The sequence below is a fragment of the Channa argus genome, chromosome 10 (genome assembly GCF_033026475.1).
Source record: "Channa argus isolate prfri chromosome 10, Channa argus male v1.0, whole genome shotgun sequence".
Classification (NCBI taxonomy): Eukaryota; Metazoa; Chordata; class Actinopteri; order Anabantiformes; family Channidae; genus Channa; species Channa argus.
In genome coordinates, this window is record NC_090206.1 from 6,984,648 (window position 1) to 7,011,254 (window position 26,607).

A 26,607-nucleotide genomic window follows, 5' to 3' on the forward strand; every position below is an offset into this window, starting at 1 on the left:
CAGTTCAGTATCAGCAACACGTATTTGGAAGTTCATAGGTCTTCCACTTTCTAAAGTATGCTTATATAGCATGTGCACATTTCTGTTCATTTCTCTAAAGCAGTGCTTTGTGACTTTAATGTGGCCAGAGATGCAAGAAAGTAAAATTCAAATTATATTAAAACGGAGTTTTATATAATGTATTTTTAAAAAGTGATTTTAGGTTCCCCCAAATGTTAAATTAGGATGTCCACAAACAACACACTGATTTATCTAATACACGCTGACACATCACTGCATGCCAACCTCACCCTCTAAATCTATGCTTCCTCTTTCTGATTCGGTGGAAAGGACAAAAAAAAGAAGAAGAAGAGGATAGAGGCAGCTGTAGGGTCAAAAGTACAAAATATGGGTCTATGAGGAGGTAGATAGAGACTACTGGTATTTGTACAGACCTTCATTGAGAATATTCACTGAATTTAAGGTCTGCAACTGATTAGGAACAGAAAACAGCAAAGGTCACAACAGCAACACAGCACTGAACCCGAATACTTCATGGACAGCGTTTGTCATTTACATATAATGGCTTTTTCACAGAAAGAATAATTCACAAACCTTTTGAAGAACAATTGTGATGTTCTCATGGCAGCCAGCATATGTGGGGAAAAACAGTTAACAAGTCAACACATGCAGCCTGATAAGATTCATACGGGAATAGTCCTATTTCCTTAAATGGAAATGGAAAGTCTTAATGTTGTAACTTAGCAATGACCACACCTCTTGGATCTGTCCTTTCAATCTTTTTAATTCATAATAATTTCATAATTAGTTTGATGTAACTGAGTTAAAGTCAAATTACTAATCGATAGCTCTCTTACAGTCACGGCTCCTTAGAACCTGAGTAGCAGTCAGTATAATAAATTGTACATTATTACACAACTACTATGGGGAGATTACAAGAAGTTTATGAATTGTGATAATTCATTTTGCTATTATAGCTTTGTAATCATTAATAGATTAGATTGTAGATTAATCATCTACATGTTAATCATTACTGTTATTTAAAATTTACTACAAATATGATTACTATTATCAATCCACAATATCATAGATTTTACTAGTGATCATGACAAAGCAGCCCCTTTGAATAGTATTTCTAACTTAAGTCAGATTAAATAGCTCTCTGTGATTAGCTTGATTGATTCTTTCTTTTTAATTTACTAGACTTACATGAATTGGAGCTTGGTGAAAGTTGCTACAGTTTGTGTCTAATAGAACTGTTTTTCAGCACAAAAAGCTTTTAAAAACCAAGACAGAAAAAATAATATTTCAAACTGTATAACAAAAATACGACAAATATATTAAACTAGTTCAATCTGGAAAAACCTTCAAGGTATCTTGGCTGGGGCAAGTTTCTAACTATCACAGCTGATCCTCCGACGTGCTGCAGGGCCGAGTTCTTGGGGGTCTTTTTTTCTTCTAGCTATACTGCATCCCTTGGTTCTATTATCCACTATAATGGCTTTTCCTATTAATGCTATGCTGACACAGCCTTTCCTGACACACAGCTTTTCCTGTCCTGTCCACCGAATGACTCCACTGTCTAATCACGCATTTCAGCCTGTCCCTTTGACATCTCTACTTGCATTAGAGAAACATCTTCTACACTCAACCTCTCAAAGACGGAAGTTCTAGTCTCCCCAGAGCTTCAATACAACACAACATCAACAGAGGGACTTCAGTAATTGTCGCAGCTAAATCTGCCAGAATTGTGGGGGCCATCATTGAGGACCAACTGAGCTTTACCGACCACATCTCCTCTGCTACTAGGGCATGCAGATTTGCCATCTAGAACATTAGAAAGATCAGACCCTACCTGTCTGAATATGCACCCCTACTCATTGTGCAGGCACTGGTCATATCTGCTGATGAGGCTACCAGCATACACAATCAAACACAGATGATCCAAAATGCAGCAGCACGTCTCTCTATTGATTAGTCAAAAAGAACACCATCACACCATTCTTCAGATCTCTGGACTGGCTTCCTGTAGCTGCCCGCATCAGATTTAAAGTTCTGAATATTGCCTATAGAATGGTCAGCTCAACAGCACCTGCCTCCCTGAACTCAGTTATCCAGATCTGCAATCCCTGCTGCCCACTGCACTATGAAAATGAAAGGCGTCTGGTGGTCCCGTCATCACACGAAATATCCCAGGCAAAACTCTTCAGCTCAGAGGTACCATGATGGTGGAACGAGCTACAGCACTCTGTATGTTTAGCAGCCTCATTTTCCATATTCAAAATAATGTTCTTCTACATCTTCGTATGCACTTAAGTTATAAAATTTAATTAAAGAAAAAATACATTTTCTTTTATGTTTCCCATGAAACTGAATTCTTTTTTCTCATTGCACTTTGCTTTAATGTTTTTCTACTTTAGACTTAGATTTTTTTCTAGCCTTGTACCTGATTTGTAAGTAACGTTATATAAAAGCATCTTCCAAAAGACTAAATGTAAATGTAAATCACATTGATAAAGACAGTCAAGACAGTTTCAAATATATAAAATATGACAATGAAGAAAAAATGGGTTGCAACTATGTAATTTCCAAAGGTACAGTATATACATTTTCTCATTATTAGTACATAACATTAGTCACCAAAGATGTATTTAGTTGTTTTACAGACAATATTGTGATATGGTTTGTTTTCTCTCTCTCTGTCTGTTTCATGCACACACACTAACACACACAGAAGACGTGAAACACACCTACTCAGCTGCAGACAATGGTGACCTCTTTCGGCTGGGTGAGACTAATTGTATACAGGAGTGGGATTGTGTTTGGTCAGACACTGAACCCAACGGTGTCAACAACAGAGAATGAGTTCTACCTTAAAATCAGCTCAAGATTCCCTCAGAGGAACAGACACCAATGTTTTGCAGAGTCTGGCTTGACTTCCACTGAACACGTAAAGGAATTGTTGACAGATGCCTTAGAGTAATGAAGCCTGTGGCAACCTCTTTTAGCCAAAACAGTCATTGGTACAGTGAGACTGTGGGATGTGTCATAAAACATAGAGTGGAGCTATAAATAGACAGGGATAAATCTGCTGAAATGATTCAGTTAGTGTGTGTGTGTGTCTGTGGTGAGAGCGTAAAAGAGAGAATTTGCATGTACTACTGCTTGTGTTGCAAGAGTGTGTGCACAATTATGTCTTTGTGTGTGCACGTGTCTCCATATCACTGCCTGGGTGAGAGCACGGAGAGGATAATCTGCTGGATGTTTCAGCAGTGCTATGGAACCATGCTAAGGGTTTTATTCCCACAGTGACATCCTGAACGATGTGCTTGTATATATTTGTATGTGTGTGTGTGTGTGTATGTGTGTGTGTGCGCATGTGTGTGTCTGATATGGAAACATTTGTGCTTGGCTTTTATCTTCCTTGTTTTCTGAAACACACACTCACAGCATGTTTCCTAAACATATCACATATGCATACAACTAGTTGGCTTCACTACATAGATATACTCTAGCTGGTCACATACAGTACTAAGCTGCTAGACAGCCTGATAGAGAGTGCTTTCTCATAATAGCAGTTTTAGCAGCTTCTATGGATTAAGGTTAAGCTTCAACCTCACTGATGGTTTAACAGGGCATGGAGATCCCATCCAAAGTAACACACTCAATGTTTTCCCAACTACATGGAGATATGATTGACTGTCTAACCTAAGATATTTCCTGACTGACTGACAAACTACATGATATACCTGTTATGGCTGAGAACACAAAAGCAGTTCACTGTTGGAAAAGATCCCTTCATTTTATATCCACATGTTGCTGACGAATTTATTTCCTTTAGAGACTGATAATCAAAAGTAGCAGAAAGAGAATCTACAGGGAGAGCTTGGCCCAGGTAAGATTAGGCTTCTTTCCTCAGTTCAGGTCATTATAAAAACTTATCTGGTTATAAAAGTTGAAGCCTGAATATTGGATGCTAGGGCTGTAAGAAAAGTAATGCACAGTTAGAAAGCTACTTAAATGAGCTGAATATTAAGATTTGAAGGAAATAAGAAAATCTAATAGTAAGAATAATTTAAGTATTACATTATTATATTAGTTGCATTTAGGAATTCTGGCATGTTAGGCATGTGGACAACTAATTTATGTTCGCCAACAGAGTTTCTGCAGCATTTTGAGACACATATGGAGATCCAACTGCTTCATACTACATGCCAATGGTTTCCTCATAAGACACACTAATCTCTGTCTTTTCTTCTGTTTTTCCATTTATATACACTCTACTGTGAGTAATAACCCTTTTGCTGTGTGGTCAAGAATCTTTAAAACAAACTAACATTTTGTTCATTAACACTTATGTATCTGTAAAGCCGGTAAATTGAAGGCTTAAGGTTTAGCGTTGCTTTTAGCCTTTGGTAGCAATGTTTTAGGCATGGTAATGTCAGAATGTTGTTCCAGTCCTATTTAATGTAGTATGTAATTTAGAGCATCCTCTATCTAGCATGAGTTTACCTCTAGTGTTCTTCACGAGATCCCTTTTGTGATTGTGTGTTTTATAAACATGTTTTATGGATGGATGGATAGATTACCATTAAACTTAGATTACAAATGTATGTTCCTGTCAACTGAATTGTAATAAATTTGTTTATTATTTTATCTAGCACCCTCACCAGTAAAACGATTGATTACACCAACACTAATCACCCTATCAGCCTCAGCTTTGTATTTAGAGCTTATTATCACATGTCAGAATGATAATATACTAAACTAATATTGTTTGAATTCTAACATTTATATCTAGTAAACATAATAGAAATGTCATTGTGAGCATGTTAGCATCCTGAGTTTGGCATAAATGCCAAAGCGTAAAGCTCTTCTGACCCAAATTACAGGCTCATTAGAAGGACTGCAGATGTTTTGTCATGTTAATATGCCCTGAAGAATGTGAATATCCTTAGTAGGCGCTAGGTCTATCTATTAGTAATCCATGTGAACTTCTTACTTAATATAGTCTGAGGTCTTTGCCAACCAGTGTCACAAAGCTATACTGGAAAATGCAGTTCAAAAACATCACAGGAATGAAGTATCAGTAGCTACTGTACACTAAACTTTTTTATTAATAGCAAATTCTATATAATGGGTAGACATATAGTTAGAGGGACCCATAAAACAGTTAAATGTCTGCTGTTGACTAAAACATAATTTACTTGCCATTTTCTAATCCACTGTTCTGCAGATGTTCATTCCTCCAGTAAAAAAATAGTTGTTGGCCATGATGCCCAAGGTGCCAAATTATGTCTAACTGTGGCAATTCTGTGGCATGAATGAAAGCAGGGAGGTGAAAGAAAAAAAGAAGTAGCAAGGGAATAATGCAGGGGAAATAGAAGAGGAGGTAATGCAAAGAGAAAAGGAGGACGACCGCATGGTGCATGGGGTGGGGGTGGGGTGAGGGGATAAATGTGCTAAGAGAAAAATTGAGAAATGAGAAGAGAGACAGGAGATCAGATAGAGCAAACAGAGATATGCAGTGACACAGTAAAAGAGGGAGAAAATGAGATGAAACACAACAACATAGAAGACATAGCATGTGGACAGAAGACGTTTAGATACAAAGTAGCAGAGGTCTGCTTTAATAGTCTGCTTAAATTGTGTTGTTTTTAACATGTGAATTTAAAAATTACAGTATAATATAATAATGTGTATAATGTGCGTCTGTCTAGTCACTATTGAAAAGTTAAATCTATTAAATTCTGCTTTACTAATCCTCACTTTTAATATCCTAAAACTCCACAATATGCAATAAACTACAAATTGTGAGTTTCTTAAAAAAACTAAACTATCCCTTTAAGACTGACTAGCAGATGTCTCCACTCTAGATTTAAGTGTTCAAATGTCTGGCAAACTGGCTGGTATAGAGCAACACTCACACACTTACACACACAAACACACATTCACTCTAAGACCCTGCTGGGCAGAGGAAAGCAAAGACGGTGATGTCATGACATAAACAATAGCTCATTCATTGGCGCTGGTGGTCAGGAAGCAAGACCATGCTTAACGGCCATCATCTGTAGCGGGCGGTGTGTGTGTGTGGGGGGGGGGGTATCCAAAATCCTCCATTTATCCCATAATTCATACTGAGCTGTGGAGAACTATATAGATCATCTCTGAGGTTGTGCATGTATTTGGTATTCCAGTATGTTTGTAACTGTAGAAACTGTGCAGGGGGGCAGTGCTGGAGAACAAGCCACAGCAATTGTATACAGACCAGCCAGACAGATGCACAGCCACAGTTCAGGTTACATGGCTTTTCCCATATGGTTCCTGTTACCACCTCCCCCTTCAGTTGCTATGCTTTAGCCCTCTTTAGTAACATTAAGATAATTAAATGGTTAAAAAGTAGTATCTTCTGTTGCTGTATTCACAATGTTTCTTGTGGTCAGGGGGAGTTAATAACCATAAGGGAAAAGCTCAGCATTGGCTGGATATAAATATTAGGTGAAAATCTGAAAATAAATGAACAATGCTTCTGATGTTTATTTTGTATAAGTGATTCATTACACAGACAGGCCTATCAGTATATTTTGTTAGTTTCGCTGCATAAATTGTTGATATCGCATGTGGAATCACCAGACCACAAATTCAGTTTCTGAGAAAGTCAATATTCATGCAGAGCAGCTAAGAGGTTATCCTCCCTTGGTGTTTGAGTATGCTTTAAGCAAAATGGTAGAAGAAGGCAAATGTTGCAATCACTGCTAACAGGGGAAGAAGCCATTTCATTTGCTTGTTGCTGTTCAAGCCAGTTGTGCAAATGCAGCATTCACACTGAAGTGCACGGAGCCAACCAACCGTTTTCCTTCTCTTATTTTCTAAAGATATGGCTGATTTTATGAGCTATAAACATAAACCTAGCTTTTTTTTTAACTGCACCAGGTATGGTTTGTTGGTTGGATCAGCATTTATAAAGTGGGTCTGCAAAGTACTGTTTTTTTCATCTGCAAACAACCAGCCTCCCCCTGTGTGTACAGGCCTAGAGCAGGATCTCACCATATTTGTCACTTGCTGGTTAAGCCACAATCACATCGTTACTCTACTAAGCATTAGCTGCTCGCATCATCAATGCGTCAGCAATAAGCTAAACATTCATCCAAACAATGATCCAACCTAACACACTTTCTACAGCTCAAAAATAAGCTCACTTTGTAGCTTGTTTTTCTGCCATGTTTCTTCTAGCGTTACAACCACAGTGTGTAAATGATTCACAACATCAAAATTATGCCAAATAACAGTAGAGTAACAAACATTACAAAAATGTAGTTATTTTTTAATACTTTACAATACTTACATCTACCATAAGACTTTTACTCATAACTAAACGTATAGCATTTGCCTCACAACAACTAAAAGCAATGCATTATATTTAAGTTTTAGTCTCGGAGGAACTAAACATTGTGACAATGGGCAGAAAGCAGTGCACAATGATAACAGCCCCCTTTGATTGATGGTTTTGACTTAAAAATACAGAATAAAAGACTCAGATGAAACTATTCGCACCAGTTTACACCAGGATTGTCTGATCTTCAAACATAACCCATACATTCAGAAAAAGTCTAAGGTGTAAACTGTATATAAAAATGTATATACAGATTATGGCTTAAGGATGCTATTACATAAATGTGTAAACACAGGGGCCCATCAATCAAATCAAGGTCTCTTCCTCACCTGACAGAGTTGATCATGGCTCCACAACTCTCCATGGTTCCTTGGGAGTCTGTGTGGTATCCATTAGGGATGGCCCAGCGTCCAGGCTGGCTCAGTACAAACTCTGACCTGCTCCCTGTTATGGTGGTCCTGAGTGGGCTTCCTCCTTCTCCAGCCACAGCTCCAGCTCCACAGACAGTGCTATTTTCAGCACTGAGATCACCACCTGGGGCATCTGGTCCGGCCTCAGCCCCTTCTTGTTCCTGAACTGTTGCCAGCTCAAGTTCTAGAGGTTCAGGACCCTGTAACAGCGCCCTCTGTTGGATGAGTGGTGTGAGTGGTGCCTCAAAGCTAACACAGCTGTCTGTCTCATCTGTGAGTGACAGCACGTCCAGAGAGTCCAGGCTGCTGTAGCAGGTTCCACCCCTCAGCAGGGCAGACTCTACAATGCGCTCAAATGTAGAGCTGAAGCCATCTTTGTTGTCCACCCCACCTTTCTCCGGTTCCTCCTCCAACTCCCTCTCCTCATCCTCTTCTTCTTCCTCCTGAACATCAGCCTGCTCAACAATCTGCTCGAATGCTGAGCTGAAACTGTCCTGATTTTCCCTTCCATCTCTTTCCTTCTGAACATCCTCCTCCTCTTCCTCCACTTCTGTCTCAGCCTGCTCTACAGTTGTCTCAAAGTTAGAGCTGAAAGTGTCCAAGTGTGTTTCCTTTTCATCTCCTCCCTCGTCCTCCTCACCAGCGTCTTCATCATCTTCATTTCCACCTATGCCATTTGCCAATCTGTATCAACAAGAAAAAATAAAAGTGTGAAGTTATCTTTAGCATTTGACCCAAACATACAGCAGTTCTTTCGTTAAGAATGGTGCACACAGAAAGCGGATAAATCCTATTCATTGGTGGAACCAGTTTTCATTAGGAAAAGTATGCACAGTGGGCCAATATTTCAGCTTGAATAGCAGCACTGACAATTGAAGCAAGATGAAAAGGCACTGCCCAATTCGCTATTTTGTGAATAGCTGGAAGCTCATCTCTCCCTGACTGTCAAACCTCCACTATTTCATTCTTTTACTTAAGACACTGAATCTACTGTAGGGCTGTGTTTGTTGCTGCTAGGCAGAAGTAAATCGTAACATTTTTGTAATCAAAGAAAGCTTAATTTACACGTGTTATCTGTCTTTTCAAGGGAGTTAGAGAATTGATTGTTGTTCTTTCAGCTCATTTATTCGATGTCACTGTTTGTCATTTATTATGTAAATTATGAAAGAAGCATATTAGAGTAGCAGGAGATCACACTAATAAAGCTAGTAATGATTAAAAATGCTTAGCATTGCAAAGTCACAGTGATATCTCTGAAAAACATCAACATTATACCTAACCACAAGCTTCCATAAAAGTAACATTAACATAAAAATAAACTATTAATTAAATAATGATTAGCAGCTCATCTGGTATTTAATAAACATGGATACTAGCCCAAATCATATAATGTTATTGATAGTTCTCATGTAAACACACAATAAAAAAGCTAAGGTTGATTGGCTGGTGGATTTGAGGAATAAAGAGTCTTTTCATAATGTAAACGTTATTAATTTTAACAATATTTACCACACTGTTATATCAAAAGTTTTTCACACCCAAACAACAATAAATACCTTTACAGAGTGCAAGAGTAACAAAGATTTAGTAAACTAACCGCTCAGCTTGTAGAGATTGCCTTGTGTCCTTTGCTGTAGCTGGTAGCATCTCCTCATTTTCCTTCTCCTCCTCTTTCTCTTTTATCTCCTCTGTCTCCTGTGTTGTCTCCTCCCCCACTGAGCTTACCTCTACATTTGTACATCCTTCCTGTCTCATGCCCTCCCTCTCTCCCTTCGCCCTTCCATCTACCTTCTCCTCCTGAAGCTCACCCTTTCCTCCTGCCTCTTTGTTTTCCACCTGCCCATCTCCTTCCCCCCGTGCCTCCTCCTGTCCTTTTCTGCTCTCTCCTTTTCGTTTCCCATCTTCACTCTCATCCTCAGCTCTGGTCCCCAGCTTGTCCTGTTCTGCCTGGTTATGTGTTTCTGTGGGCGGGTCAGTGGGAGTGGTAGTTGTATTGGGCTCCACTGGGTTCTCTGGTGGGGTGGGAGAGGGCAGAGCCTGTCCCTCCTGGGTCATGATGCTCCTCACTGAGGGGTGCTGCTGCCCACTCCAGGTGGAGCTGAGGACCAGAGTTTTAAATCAGCAATTGGGGGAAGTCCCTCTATAGAATGAAAGAAAGGGACAGAGAAGAAAATCTGAATAAAATAAAGACAAAGTACCAAGTCAAAATGAAGAAGAGCAAAAGACTGGGTTACAAAACAAGCATATTAAATATGGCAGATAGTGATACTTTTATTTGATTCTTTCTAGCATTACTTTCAAGACATGGATGTCACCTTCAAAGTAATAGCTGTGGATGTGTGTAAATGGTAAATGGTCTGCACTTTTATATCGCTTTTCTACCTGTTGGTACTCAAAGTGCTTTACACTGCTTCTTATTCACCCATTCACACTCACACGCACTCATACACCAATGGGGGAGCTGCTTTACGGCTGGCAAACACTCACCGGGAGCAACTAAGTTAGGGTTCAGTGTCTTGCTCAAGGACACTTCGACATGTGCCTGGAGAAGGTGGGGATTGAACCAACAACTGTGCAATCGCTCTACCTTCCTCCGCCACAGTCGCCCACATTGTGTCTAATAGAATGTGTTTTTAAGTGTGTATGAGTGTGTCAGAGGGAGAGAGGTGCATGTCTGGAACACTTTGTCCTCTGCCTCACAAGATCCCAAAACACCTCTGAAAGGAGAGCATAAAAAAGGTATAGATAAATAAGAAAGCAGAGGAATTGACAGACAAGTAGGCACAGAGATAGATTTAGTAAATCCAACAGATTCCTGATAAGTGATGCTGCTAGCTCATCCTATAAGAGATTTCACAGCTGAATAACTAACAATTTTTTCAGCTTTGCGTAAATGTATGATAGTAACCAGAGATTTAAGAGGCATCCTAATAATCTATGGTTACTCTCACATGCACTGATGGCCGAGCAGTTTTGACCTCTATACAGAAGATCTTCCTCTGTCCCTAGAGGCTCAAGTGCAAATCCTTTTTCTCCCAAGCTAAGAATATGTGAATTAAAACATTATTACTTCTGATACAGCTGAGTGTAAAACATCCCCTTTCTTTGAAATGGCAAAAAATAGTAAACAAAGTCACTTTTGTAAAATATAATATTTAATCAACAGGATATGATTAACACAATAATTCAGCTGGCACAAATGGTATTTCGTCATAAGATGTAACAAAAACAGTTAAAATCCATATAAAAAAAGTTCTTGTAAAATAATAAAATTCAAAATCATTGTAGTGGTGCAGTTGGTAGAGGGACTACCTACTGACCATGAGGTCGGAGGTTCATGCCCTGCAGTTCCCAACCACATGTCGAAGTGTCCCTGGGCAAGACACTGAACCCCCAATAGCCCATCTCCCCATCCCCAGCCGCGCAGTGCCGGTTCCAAGCCCAGTAGAAATTAGGGAGGGTTGCGTCAGGAAGGGGATCCAGCTTAAAAACTGTGCCAAATTAACATGGGGACTAATGACCTGCTGGGGCGACCCTGAATGTCAAAAGGAAAAAAATAATAATAATAAAATCTCATTGCAAAAGTTAGCATTTCCGTTTATAAAATGTTCCCTAATATAGTTTGTCCTGTCTTTGTCTTTATAATCTCCTCCAGCCTCTTTTAGTTACCCTCTGAGCCACATTAGTGTCCTTCAGGTGTAATTTTAGCCTATTCTTAATGGCATAATTTTATCAAGTCTACCAGATTTGCTTAAATGTCTGGCATGTAGAGTCTCCTTTAGATCGATCCACAGGTTTTATTTAAAACATTTACCCTAGTTCTTTTAAACCATTCCCAGGTTGACTTGGGATGATTCACTTTTTTAAGGATTCCCTGCTTCCTCATTCTGACTGATGGTAGGAGGCTTTGCTTTGAAATCTTCAGATATTGGACTACAGTCATCTTTCTTCCACTTTGTGCAAAGCTCCAGTACCAGTAAGTTTGACTTTATAGGAGGCTTTTTCTTACCACACATACCTGTGTGCAGGCTTGACTGTGGAGATGTTGACTTTTGTTCCAGTCGCCTCTAAGAATTTTCTCAGGTTCCCTGCTGTTGGCTTTGTATTCTTAAATAGGTCAACCAAGTTTCCTATCACCTCCTTTAGCTATTTCTCTTGGTCTTAAACTTCTTGGAAGATTCTTAATGTGTCCATGATTCTTCCATTTCTGGATTATGATCTTCACAGTTGGTAATATATTTATATTCCTTTCCAGCTTTTACTCATGTTCAGGTCTATTGAAAGCTGTTTTCCACATACCGTAGTTTTTGCTGCTCTCAGCAAACACCTTGAGACTCCCTCTATAGATCTACCCACGTGCAAATTCAAAGTGCAAGCCCGATTTAACACACCTGGCATCACTCATCAAGCACTGACTGTTGACACCTGAGTTTACATATTAAAGTTAATAACCTGGAGAGTTTATTAAGGGGAATGCAATTTTGCCAATTATATAATTTTCTTTATTTTAGTTGGACTTTTTATGCATTCCTTGACCATTTTTCAGTTCAACTAAGATTTTGCAGACATTGTTGTCATTGTTGCAACCCAAAATGCCCAACAGCTGTTTTTAAAAAAATGTGACACATGTTGAGATGATTTTTACTATGTCTTAAAATTGCAAGATTGTACAGAATTCACAACATACGGGTTGAATTAATAATTGTGATTGGATCTCGAATTCCTAGAGGGACTGATTTTTGTAACTTCTGATGATGAAGGAACATTTGTGCTAGCCGAATGTGCATTGAATATTTTACTAATGGAAAAAAAAACATAGTCTACTGTTTCTGCCATTCCAAGGGCATGTAAACTATTTTACTAAACTATATATTATTATAACAGTTATGTGCTAAGGATGAAAATTGCATTAAATTATTTTAGATACAGTCATAAATTGTGTAAGTAATTGTTAGTTCCTGCCTCTAACATACATGTAAGGATTGGGGCTGAATGGGAAGCTATTTAACTTGTGCTATGGAAACTGTGATAAGTATTTACAGTATTTTTCTATTTCTATTACAAAAACACAAAAACAGCTCAACTGACACTGATTGTCACATTCTTAAATGTTTTGGGTGATTTTGTTAAATTCAATTTCATTATAATATCTTTACCACAGTGAGACAGAAACAGTCATACACAGTATAGAAAATTTAAGTAAAATCACATAGAAAATGTTCCAAATGATTGAGCTTAAACGTTTTTTAACTTTGAAAGCAGCAGCTGACAAAACCGTGTGGTTAGTATCTACTCTGTTTCAAGGTCAACAATGAACATAGGTGTATGTTTGTAGTTTTTCAAAAAGTAATGACACTCTTTATATTTAAGATGTAGATACAGAAGGTTGACATTATTGCAGAATGCAATGTGAAAACGTCTTTAGAGTAGACACTAGATTTCTGTGCTGCTGAATCATCCACAGCAGGGGACTTACAAAAACTGCAGTAAAATACATATTTACTGGGATTCAAATCTTTGTCTGATTTCATGAAAATACAGGTAAAGATTTAGTAACGCTGAAATTAACATCACAAATCCTGCTAAAAATCTCCTAAATTTTTATCATTTCTGTGTTGTTTTCATGTCAAACTGTGAAAAACTGGGATCATGGTAAAGAGGAAAGGTTAGTGGAAGACTATGATGTTAACCATATTTATGCGTATTATTTTGCAAATGCTTTAGCTTAGCTGCTGAGCACGATGATACCACAAGCTCACTAAATGTTTCACCAGAGCTGCAAAAAGATGATGCAAATTATATAAAACCCAAAAATAGGACATCTCAAAAAATAGTGAAGAAACCTGGTAAGTGTTCTTGCCTAAGTCATTCAATAATTAGGGTGAGATCAAATAATCCCAAACCCAGGTAGTAAATATTTGAAGTACATTTCCATCTGACTCATTTTACATACATTGGCATCTACTATGCCGGATCAACCTAAGTAAAATAAGGTCAATCTGCACCTATTTATGTGATTACAGAAACATCCATTTACATATAAGACCAGGCAGTTAAATGCACACAGACACATGAACAAACAGTGACACATCTCCATAAATGGAAACAATGAACAGTTATGAAACCAGACATGGAAAGTGGGAATTTTCCTTCTCCTTCATTCTGAATGTCTCCAGTGTCCTGTTTTTTCTCCCACTCTCTTCTCTTCATCTGTTCTACATTACGTTTTTTTTTTTTTTGTGATCTCACAGTCTAATTTCACTCTCGCTTTTCTCTGTCTCTGCCTCTTATTTTGCAGTAATTGAGGTAAATGGGTCTTAGCTAGCAGAAAAAAAGAGGACTGTGGAAGTGTGCAACACTATGACACAGGGTGCTGAGGAAAGAGAATGAGCATATGTGCTTAGATACTTAACATGGACTGATGGGAAAATAGAGCTAACGATAGTATAATGGTTTGTGTTGAGCTAAAGTTTAAAGTGTCTGATTGGATTTGTTACCTAATTAGGGACTAAAAATGTAATTTTGCTATAGTCATAGGGTTAAGACTTGTTGTTTAGAAATAGGTTTAGGCTTAGGCACTTAGTTGTGATGCCTAGGGTTAAGTTAAAGGGGTTGGAATTGTGTTGGCATCGTGTCAATGAAAGTCCTAATAAGGATAAAAAGGCAAATCTTTGTGTGTATGTGGGTGTGTACATGTGTGGAACAGAAAGACAAGCAGACAGATAAAGAGACAGAAGCATATATATATATATATATATATATATATATATATATATATATATAGTTTTCATTTGATTGTTTACATGCCTAGGTGGGGATAATTTAAGATGTATGCGTGTGTGTGTGTGTGAGTGTGTGTGTGTGTGTTATTCACATTATTATATTTAAAGGAAGTTGATGAGGCTTATGAGCTCCAGTTTTTTGCTGACAAATATAGAAGGAAGTCTTTCCTGATTGCCACTGTCTACACAGAGACCTTTCATAAAGACTCAGACATACACACAGACACACACACACAGACACACACAGACAAACACATACATAAGCTTGTACTTTTATGTTTCTAACTGTACCAATTTTAACAGTAACCATAAAACAAGTTTTAACCCTGAAACAGCCTTTTAAAGAAGTGATGACTGTGATTCTGTGATGTCTTCACTCTGTTATGAAAATATTTTTTTGGTCCTCACTACATTGCATGTACAAGTACAGTCACACACACATCACAAACATCAAAGAAAAAGCAGAGATACACATTATGGCCTAATTTATTGATCCCTAAGAAACACAACCACAGTCCACTGGGATTCTCTAGAGATAAGTATGGCTCTATAGGTAGCAGTGGGGCCAAGGAACATTTCAGAGGTAATCAGACTGGAAGCTTAGATAAAGTACCAAACAATTTTCAAGAGTGAACAGGGCTTATTGGAACAGGTACTCCACATGGCTTCTGTACTGCATCCTCGAGTTCAATTTGATTCTGACTGTTTATGAAGAATACCGATAAACATTCTACTTGGTTGGCACTGTTAAACAGTTAAGACTGTTGAAAACTTCACCTTTCATAAGGTCGGAGGACATATACTATAGAAGACAGGTTTTTACAGGATTTTTTTGACATATCCTGTCTGTTTGACACTAGTAATGTAGCTCCTACATTTACCATAACCAGCCAGCCCTCCAATATTAGATTCAGATGATGAACAACAGATAAGGGACAACTCAAAACAACTACAGAAGTAAACAAACTCTTGCCAAAGTACTTTTAAAGTCACAATTTTGTGTATTGCATTTAAATACAATCCAATCTTAACAGCAACATAAACAGTTCAGCTAATTCAAAAGAAGAACACATACTCTCCAAATCTGTAACAGAGCAGAAGACCATATAGATGGTATAACATTAAAGCTGGCAGCAGGGTTAACCCGTTTAAAATAATGCATGAACACATTAATCACAATAATGGATAGTGTTCCTGTTTTCATCTGCTGCTTCTTCTTTTGCTGTCAGTGTGTTGATTATTAAGCCATATGACTATATTTCAAACATTATAGCTTTAGTTTCTACCCAAGTGGAGTCACAACATGCCCAGATGTTATTGACAGTGACTGTGTAGCGACTTCAAATAAAACCAACCAAAAGTCGCTAAGAGGCTGATGGCGTTTGATGTTTGTCCGACACACTGAACAAAAAGAGATCCACTGAGAGCTAACATAAGTTTGTAATATTTAATCAAAGAATCAATTTGGTAACATAAACAAAGCAGATGAGAATGTTCAAAGTGATACCTAACCTAATAAAGGTCAGAAAACACACCAAGAAAGCAGTCAACCAGGTCTATTTGAAGCCTAATAAGCCCATTGTCCTTTCTTCCCATGAAATGATATTATTATTATTATGATATTATCAATGTCACAAATGATAACAAAATAATAGATAACACCAAACAATATCCAAATTAATTGTAAAATGTTACATAGCTACTACAGACTGAATGTAACATGGTACAGTGAAGTGGATGCCTAGCAGAGCTGCACAATCAATCAATCTATCTATCTATTTATCTATCTATCTATATCTATCTACGGTATTGCTATGTCTAAATCTGCTCCACTACTGCAAATGTAACAGAGTTAAGAGACTACTTAACCGACTATGAGTTGACCACTTCTAATTTGTCTGACCTCATCCTGTTTGTAGGGCTGCCCACTTTCATTATGCAGCTTTTGCTTGTGCTGTGTAGGTTTGTGCAATTCGGGTTTCTTACAATAACACAATACTGTCAAGTGCTGTGAAGGACATTATGTTGGTGCTTCACTACAATTACCCCATCATCTGATTACCTAATTTAAAATGTAAATTATGTTAAAACTTAAATGAGCAGTCCACATAAAAAACACAAAACCAGAATAGAACAGGCACATAACTGATTTTAACTTATAAAATATTATGCTAACCTTCATCAGTAAATCCACAGCAAAGAAAGACAGGAGAAAGCCGAGATGGAGATGAAGCACAATGAACAAATTAGGTTTCAATCCTAATAGACCCTTTAACCACTTAGACCAATAGGACAATGCTCTAAATACTTTTCATAAAGAGCTAAATTGTAATGAAAATTAATTTATCAAGCTATGAGCTCTACACTGATGGATGATGTCAAATCTGCATAATAAGGACCAAGGAACCCTCCCCCCTCCTCTTCCCTCTTTCTCTCTTTTCTCTATCCGAGAGACAGGCTTTAAAAGAATCACTACAGTCTCATACTATAAATGACCTACTGACCCTGTTCATAATATGCCAGCTATGTGCAGCACTGGCATTGCAGCATGAACACACATATACAGGCACAGTGCAGACATACAGCAGAGTCACCTTTCAAAAATGCTGTTGTTTTACAAACACAGATGCAGAAAGAGAGGAAGACAAATCATTTCCTGGTTGTAAGTTTGGGATGTGAAAGCAGGAAAACATGGGCTGGGAAATAGAGCACTTTGTTTTCCTATACAGCCTGCCTACTCACAAGTCACACCAGCATGACCAGAAAGCCTCCAACCATCCACTGCAGTCTACTGGGGCGTAACAATCAGCCCCCCCAACTCACCCTAATATGTCAGTTCTATACAATCAAGGTCAATCATTCACATTTTGGAGCTCTAAACTCATGCATTTAAAATGTACATACATGCTGACAGAAAGATCTGCAAGATTTAATGTTCTCTCAAATTATATATATATATATATATATATATATATGTTTCACAGCTTTGGAATTAATATTATGTTTTCCCAACATTGTTTAAATGTCAAGCTTTTAAAAAAAATTGCATCCTAAATGTTTTTGGGACTGTTGTGTTACAACAACAGCAGTGCTAAAAAAGTAAACAGAAGGATTAAGACGGATAAGACAACAAGAGAGTCAGTAGGAGAGAAAGAGACAGTTTAGTCTTAGGCTGCCGTTGCTGCGTCTGGATGTCTGACTCCTTGAGTTCAAGATAAATACATACATAGAGAGAGCAGCACTTTTCCCTAGGAGAGACCATAGTTGTACTGGAAGAATGAATAACAGTGGATCTTAGACTAGACGTGTAAATATCTGTAATTACGATAATAGCGACTTTGCTTTTGCAATGAAAAATAGGCTGCTATCAAACACCTGTTTTAAAGAAGCCACCCACATCCTGAAGAAGCAAACATAAGTCTGGACCTGCAATATTTCACTGCCACAATAATACAGATATTTGTATAAAATTATTGTGGCTAACCCTGCACCTGTTAATATTATACTGATCTGAATTTTCTTCAAGGCAATTGAATTTTATGTGATCTGTTAACAGTAGGAAAACAATTCCTATTAGGAGTTATTTGTTTTAAAATGTGCATAACATAGTTTACTCTGTCCTCACTCTTTTTGCAAAATATCTTGTAATGCAATTAAGCAAACACTATGGTCATTCTCAGCCCTCTCCACCGTTTGTGCGTGCCTTGGGTGGGGGGGCTCTCTCGCAAAAGAGACACCTTAGTGAGACTTAGGGACTGAACAAAGCCTACCTGATATTATGGCCAGTCCTTGCAATGTCTTTCTTCAAGTTATGTCAGTGTCCTCGCAACTATAGAAAGACCGATATGTGTGTGTTTGTGAAATAGAGAGGGGGAGAGAGCGCCCAGCGCGAGACAGCCATGTTCTCCCAGCCTCCTCGAGCCAGTAACCATGACAACAGGATGGCTGGGAGACACGGTTCAAGCTCAATTGAGGCCGGCGTCTTTCTTTTCCTCCAAAATAGACCTTGGTCGCGTTTCAAGATCGACTTGTCCTAAAAGAGGAAAGGAAACGCTTTTCTCATCTTCTTCTCGGGGGAAACACAGAAAACAGACCGACACACACAGAGACAGACACACACACACACACACACACACACACACACACCTCCATAAGATCCCACGGCCCGCACGGTGCATATCTTTCAGCCTCCATTAGCTCCACAAACACTGCTGTCCTACAGGCTACCGGTGCGAGTAGGCTGCTGCTGGCTGTGTGTGCATTTTTTTTTTAGTCACAGCTTAGTAAGAAAAACAGGACGTGAAACCCCATTGCAGACTCCATGAGAAATGATTCTGCTTGTCTCGCTAAAAAAACTAAAATACATGACATCTGAGCGTGGACACAGACACAGAATTTCCGTTACACTGGGCTTTTTGCTTTAACACAGCGACTTAGCTAAAACCGAGCAGACGGAACCTAGTGTTTGTTGACTCACCAGTAAAATGCGCACAGTCAGAGCTTGTAAAGGAGAGTTTTGCGGCTGCGGTGGTCCTGTCTCCCTCTCTGTCTCTCGCCATCCACACCGGGGAATAGCTCTGACAGACGGGCTCTTTTCGCTCTCCACGCTGAACGTCCTTCCCTGCTTCCCCCTCGCACCGGTTTGCGGGTGCGACCGTTGTTCGCGGCCGCCGCCGCCGCCGACCGACCGAAGCTCGTGGTGTAGTCTCGCGCCTCCGCACAGGCTGGCAGGGGCACGCGGGAGGTCCAGGCGACTACTGAGCGGAGTGATGAATGGGAGGATGGACGGAGGCGTCTTTACCTTCCCCTCCTCTCCGAGGAGCCTCCGTGTGTTTGAAATGTGTAATTCCTGCTCGGGAGCACCATCTCTCTCCCGTGGTTAGCGCGCTGTGTGAACGGGACGTGTCTCGAGGGCCTGTTGATGACAGACACTGTAGCCTGCAGTGAGGCTTAACACTGGCACTGATGACACGAATCCCTCTTCTCTCGTCTGATAACTGTGCAGAGTTGGAGTGTATTACTCAAGTCTATTAGACTTTTCATCAGAGAAACTGATGCAGATTATGGTGGGATTTCCGAACTGAGGTCCACGATGCCCAAAGAACCTTAAGAGGGTTGTCCACAGATGGATGGGCTTAGCCCACATTTTTTAAAAACATTTTTATGAGATTCTAACATTGGAAACCTGTTTTGTTATGAGAAAAGTTTGGGAATTGACCAGCACGCAGATGATTTACAGGCAGTCCAACAGCACTGTCCAAGGTCTAAAGTCCTGCAGCTGTCATGTCCTGAATGTACCATTGGCCATGCTGCTTTAGATAGGAATGATGTCTGCTAGGGAAAACATGACCCATGAAACACTCAATATCCTGCTTGTATAGATAATATACTCAACGAAACAACTCAATGTCCAAACACATTGGACATCAATGAGGTAGTGTACACTGAATGCTTGTAATGTGAAAAAAGTGACGGGTGCACTGCCAATCATAACAAAACCAAATCTTAAATTTGAATCTCATTACTTGGTTGTTTTGGATTTTACCATCACATAACAACACCCTGATCATATTATACTAGATTAGCTTAAATAACACGTGAGATAAAGAGAATAACTTACTTGAAGCCGAAGTACTCTTTGAACACAGAAAGCTTTATTTTATCTAGCCAAGTATGTTCTGCTGATTAGTTCTAAACATTGTACTTACTGTAAACCATTAAAAAGAAGGCAATCACTTATAGGTTAGACAACAGATAGGAACGACATTCAGTAACAACTGAGATAGCAATAGCCATTTCAAATTAAAACCCAGAACATTGCTTCGAGGTGTCCTTCAAGGTCAAAAACAGCACAGAAGCAGCAAACAATGACATGTGGCTCCAAATGTTTACCATGTTGTTATTAGGGATCTTGGACACACCCTTTAAAATCTATGAGAATTTCAAGCTTTAAAGTAAAAAGGCCTGGGCAGAGAAGCTTGGCCAGTGATCTTCAGTGATCAATAGCCCATTCCAAGCAGGGGGAGGGACTAAACAAGAAAAGGAGAGAGGAGGAAGAGAGGGCAGTGGAATTAAGAAGAAATGAGAGATGCATGAAGCACAGGGAATGAACAAAAGCGATGAAAATGCAGACAGAACAAAAGAGGATGCATCTGTTTGACAACAAGGGGAGGAGAAGGTTAGAGAGGTGAGGCCCACAGAAAGACAGGTAGAGGGGGGTTATGGAAGGATAGTAGAGGGATGGGTGGGGGTGGCTGGAGGTTGAAGATGACAAATAGAGTTCAGAAGATGCACAGATGACCACAGAAACCGAGAGTGGTGGAAATAGTTTTAGGGAGACCCACTGCAGATGCAATGTCAATCCTAATTACTAATTCATTAACCTGCCTGGCTCCCTTCCCCCCCATGTAGCCAAACACACACAAACTCCTCCTGGTTCTGTCTCTCCTCTATGTCCCACGAGAGGCGGCGGGATGGATTGAGAAATGAAGAGGTGTGTCTGCAGCTAAGTGACATCTGCAGAGCCTTGATGGTGGCAACGTGTTGGGATCACTAGAAATCCCTGATGTGACAATGGGAGGAAGGGAGGGAGGGGGAGGTAGCCGGTGAGGAAAAAAGCTAACAGCTTGCATTTTGGTTTGTTGGGGTGGGTGGTCTCCAGTGATGGAGCACATAAGTGTGTTAATGTGCATGCCTGTTGTGTCAGAGTACATGTGTGTGTCACACGCATGCACTCACTTGTGCATGAAGAGTGTGCGTATGTGCATGTGTATGTAGCAGGTGAAATGAAAGTGGGTAGCGAGGAAGATAAATTAATATGCTGACATTGGTGTGCTCAAGGAATAACGTGAGTATAATCAAAGCAAGGGGGAGGTGCGAGACAGAATGATGTTGTGTGTCTTTAGCCTTAACTGCAGGTCTAGCTATTTATATGTGTGTGTGTGTGTGTGTGTGTGCGCGCGCGCCTCGCCCATACATGTTTCCTGTGTGTGTGTTTGTGTCCCAGCTGTCTCATAGGGCTTCCTGTTGTTTGGCCTGCCATGGCAGACCGAGCTGGTGCTGTAAACTCTGTGGATCGATGCTCGTTTAAAGGATTTCTCTATTTACTCCACCTCAGTCAGCAGTACTGCAGCCCATTGTGTAAGTGTGTGTACTGTGCACATATGGCTGCACATTTGTATCCCTATTGAGTTGTACTGTATGTGCAGAGGAATGCTGCAGGAGATCTTGGTGCATTGGGATGCCAACTTCTATCATCCACTTCTGTCCTCCACACACACACACACACACACACACAGCAGAATGTGTGGAGTGAATATTTGATTTTCATCTGAGAACTTTGAAGCAGAAAGTGCTAAAAACACACATGAATCTAAGATATTTAATATATGTTTCTGTGTGTATGCACATGCATGTAGATTTGCTTAGGAGGAAAAACACGAATACACAAATGACAAGAGCTGCTTCAGAGTTTTTACAAGCTGCCCCACTGATCGCAAAGCAAACCTCCAATGAAAACATTCAAAAAGTTGTTTCTTTAAAAGCTGCTTTTTTCAAGAAATATAAAACTGAATTAATCAACTCAAAATGTTTCAGCTGTGCAGGAATGATAACATGTGTTTATCGTTGCAATATTTAAAGGAGGAAAACAGGAGTCCCAGAAAAGAACAATATTTAGTAGGTGTGGATTACAATCAAGTTGATTGAAATTTTAATTATCATTTTTAATTTTAATTATCAAGTTTTGGGTCATGACCATGTTCGTAATTAATCACATCGATACGATACATCATACTGTATCATATTTATATCATCTCTCAACTGGTTTTTGTGTGTAAATGTGTTAGACATGTAAATGAAAAATGTATGTAATTGAGTTTACTATCAAGTTCACAATTAGCTTTCTTGGATGATAATATGCTGGCATTCTGTTTGCAGCTGGTTTCCATTGCTATGATCGGAACAATAAATTCCTTCTGAGTCACTATACACAAGTTTTAAACTGCTTTCATAATTATGTGTTAAAAGATGTCCAAAAATGTTCCACCCTGCTTCCATTATTTACGCTATGCTAAGCCAATCACCTTCTGACTCACAGTGGCAACAGTCTTTTCATTGAGTGTATTCCCCACATTGTTAAACTATTTCTTCAAAGCAACTGTAGATGGTTGTCAAGTTTTTAAATGCCAGCCAGTGGTTGTTACAATGCACAAGTATTCAAGGTAAATAGTTGTTACCGCTATTACAAAACAAGAAGAGTGGATTCTGTTAAAAGAGGACGAAGCAAAAGACAAACATCCCAGTAATGGGGCATCATCAGACAGTAACACAGGCTAATGGCTTGGTTCCACAACATTTATCTTTCTCTAGTCTCACGGGAATTCATTCTGGATTCTACAAGAAAAGTAACATCATTCCTACCTTCAGTGCAGACATCATTATTTAGCTGCATGGCTTTGTGCTGGACTCCAGTGATTCCCTTAACTACCTCATCAGCATTCATTACCACTGGAGAGGAGGGAGACACAATATGTCAGCACTTGTGTGTGGGCCTCTCATCTGGGTCATTATATTCACGGGTATGAAGAAGCGGAGAAGCACAACCATCCCCTCACGTGGCGAAGGGAAATAGGGGAAGAGGGCAGTGGTCATCAATTGAGCATCAGTCACTTCTACCTGTGGCCACTTGTCCTCAACATTGACATCAAAGATGAAGCAACAGAAAGGCATCTGTTTGAAACGAATATACTGTAGCAATGAAGATGTTAGTCCTGCCAGATTCCAGAAAATATCCCCAGGGAAATGAGACAAACAAATACATCTATGTTTATTTATGAAGGAACTCATTCTGTGTTTGTTTGTGTTCACATGTGTGCGTGTGTGTGAGAGAGAGACTGTGAGAGAAAGACAGCCAGACAGACAAACAAGGAAAACACTGCCCACCTCGCCAACATGGTGACAGAGACTGCCATGTGTGTTACAGACACTGTGTATGTGTGTGTGTGTGTGTAAACAGCAGCTATGGGCGGCCAGGTCAACAGACAGACTGGTCACCATAGCAACAATGCCTCTTATGGCCACTATTTGCCAAGTTGTTAATATGGAAGTTGAATAAAAATACAGAAGTCTCTTGCTACATGGGAAGAGCATCTTAGTGATTCCCACTGATGAGCGATTTACAATTCCGGCTACATCAACCACCTGAAGGTTGTCGTCTTTAAACTTTATCTCTCTGTTTTCCATGAAGAAAATAAAATATTTTTCATATTTTTCTGTACTACATGACTCATTCAGATTAAATATAGTTTCACTTCACCATACATCTTAGCGTATCTCAGTTTGTGTTCAAATGTAACAAACACTACAGCATTTTCAGCTTTCCTGTTTAAGCCTTGTGACGATTGAGACAAGCGAGAAAACAGGTATCTTCAGGCTGGTATGCCCTACTAGCTGGAATATGTAATACCACAGTAATACTCATATAATCATCTCATTCCAAGCATCTTTAATTTAAAGTGACACTCATATTTTTTAGAGTAGGACTAAAATAAAATAGGACTTCTAATGGAAAATGGCTGTCTCCTGATGACTCTCCCTAACTCTATAGTCCCTCTCAGGTTTGGTGTGTGTCTTTTAGCATCTTTCACCTCTTGTTGCAGCAGGTAGCTGATTTTAGCCAACTCCAGTTCTAACCCATTGTCAGCCATTACTGGGCAACAGGAAGAAAACCTTAGCTTGAGTTGTTCGTATTTAAAGAGCCTGATATTTCCCCTAGAAGTTGGTACACACCAAAACTGACCAAAAAAGTGACTGAATATTGGACTCACGTTTACTGAGCAGCTTAAAACGGGACTTGCTGGATGTGTAAATAAGCACCATTTTATTAACATATTTGCCACAACCTCTTTCTGAGGTGTTTTACAGCTTGCTGCACAATATGGGACATTCCCAATTTATAACTTAATTACAGTGAAATGTTTCTATATCCAACTCAGGGATATTAGTAAATCGACATCTGATGGAGAATTATCCTGTAGTATACATTACAACCACAATTAAAAAAAAGTTGGGATTATGTATAAAACGTAAAAAAAAACAGAATGCAATGATTTGAAAATCTCATCAAACCATATTTTATTGACACCAGAACATAAACAAAATATCAGATCTTGAAACTGACATATTTTACCGTTTCATGGAAAATATTAGCTCATTTTGAATTTGACGGGAGCAACACATGTCAAAAAAGTTGGAACAGGGGCAATGTCTACTATTGTGTAGCCTCCCCTCATCTTTTAACAACAGCCTGTAAACATCTGGGAAGTGAGGACAGTTTCTAGAGTTTTAGCAGAGGAATGTTGTCACATTCTTGTCTGGTACAGGATTCTAGCTGCTCAACAGTCCTGGGCCTTTGTTGCTGGGTTATTTGTTTTTTATGTGCCAAATGTTTTCTATTGGTGAAAGGTCTGGTCTGCATGCAGGCCACTCTTCAGTATGTGGTTTAGCATTGTCTTTCTGAAATATGCAAGACCTTCCCTGAAAGAGACGTTTTCTGGATGGGAACATATGTTGCTCTAAAACCTCTATGTACTTTTCAGCATTGATGGAGCCTCTCCAGATGTGTAAGCTGCCCACACCATAAGTGCTAATGCAGCCCAATACATTAGAGATGCGGGCTTTTATCTGAAATTCTTTGACAATTTTTAGACGAAGTGTGTCCTAAATTCGTGAACCTCTGTCCAGCTTTAAATTTGAAATGCTCTCTTTTATACCCAGTGATGTTACTGACCTGTTGCCAATTAATCTAATTAGAGGTCAATTGCTCCTCCATTTTTTTTATTTTTTATTTGCAGCATTTAATTTTTCTACCATCAAATTTAAACTTTCCAAAGTTTCAAATCCTGACTTTTTTTCGAATTGGGGTTGTACATTTTGCCAAGTTATGTGATGTAATAATGCTAAAATTCAGCTGAAAACTCATTATTCACTCATTATGCAAACTATGTAAAAATAGTCAACACACTCTATCATGGTAGCACATTACAGCGACCACCTAAGGGTAGTTGCTGCAGCCCAGCTTCGTTTGCCGGTTAAATTGCTTTGGAGACAGACTTTGCAATCTGCTTAACCACATGCATCTCTCATGTGAATCAATGCAAATGCACACCTCTTCACAGAGCCGGCTCCATGGAAGTGGGATGCATGCATTAAACATGGGGGAAGTGGTTGGGGCAAAAGCTTGTTAGATATCTTGTATCTAACTTGTTCCAATGTGCTTATTTTAATCTTTATCTGAATAACAACAGGACATGCTGAGGAAGACAGTTCTTTCTTTTAACCACAAGATTACACTTCCCATTATGGGTTTTTTTGGATATATTCAGCAGCTTTATTGGGCAGATTTTCCATCCCGAAAGTTTTGGTATTCAATGTCTGTAGTTCTTACAAATAAACCTTCTGGGTTGTCAGCTTCATGTACTATTACAGAGAATTCATTGTGCCATATGACAGTTTTAATAATGTTATAATTTTTTTTTTGCTACACTGTACTTTGAATTACATGATATCTACAAGACTATGATGAATAATGACACATTTATTTTTTTATAGTGTCAAACACATATCAAACTACGCTGCAGTGCCTAATCAAGCTGTGGTTTAGAAGAGAAAAAAAACCGAACTCTTGTTTTTATGCCTTCCTGACTTACTGTTTTCCCCTACACCAACAGCAGAGGGTGCTGCTCATGCATAATCACCACATGTCAGGTGCGCTGATAAATTGTCGATAACATTCAGGATTTTCCTAAGGTGAGCCACGTCCCAGAAATGTAAAGGTAAGAATGTGACAAACATACATAAATAATCGGTTCCCGTCGGGAAATCAAACATTTCCTGGAACTAAATAATTCCTGTTAATAGGTTTAATAGGTGTGGCCTCAAACACAGAAGCACCCATGGCTCACCCTCACTGACCTGATCTCAAACTGGGACTAAAAGTATCAAGCTGGATTGTGATTGATGT

The 26,607-nt window shown here is 39.2% G+C and overlaps 1 protein-coding gene across 3 annotated transcripts in view; it reads right to left on the bottom strand.

Annotated features, from left to right (window-relative positions):
* The window catches only part of psd2 (pleckstrin and Sec7 domain containing 2), a 34,893-nt gene extending 15,454 nt beyond the window's left edge, over positions 1-19,439 (bottom strand). The window contains exons 1-3 of one of the 3 annotated variants that reach the window (XM_067518463.1): positions 19,063-19,439; positions 9,401-9,943; positions 7,723-8,487 (exon numbers count right to left, since the gene is read on the bottom strand). In XM_067518463.1, the coding sequence (XP_067374564.1) occupies positions 7,723-8,487; positions 9,401-9,858 (1,223 nt within the window). In that variant the 5' untranslated portion in view covers positions 9,859-9,943; positions 19,063-19,439. Of the gene's footprint in view, positions 1-594; positions 992-7,722; positions 8,488-9,400; positions 9,944-18,355; positions 18,376-19,062 lie in introns of those variants that run through there. The other 2 variants (XM_067518462.1, XM_067518465.1) reach the window with 2 other exon arrangements.
* Between the last annotated feature and the right edge of the window lie 7,168 nt (positions 19,440-26,607).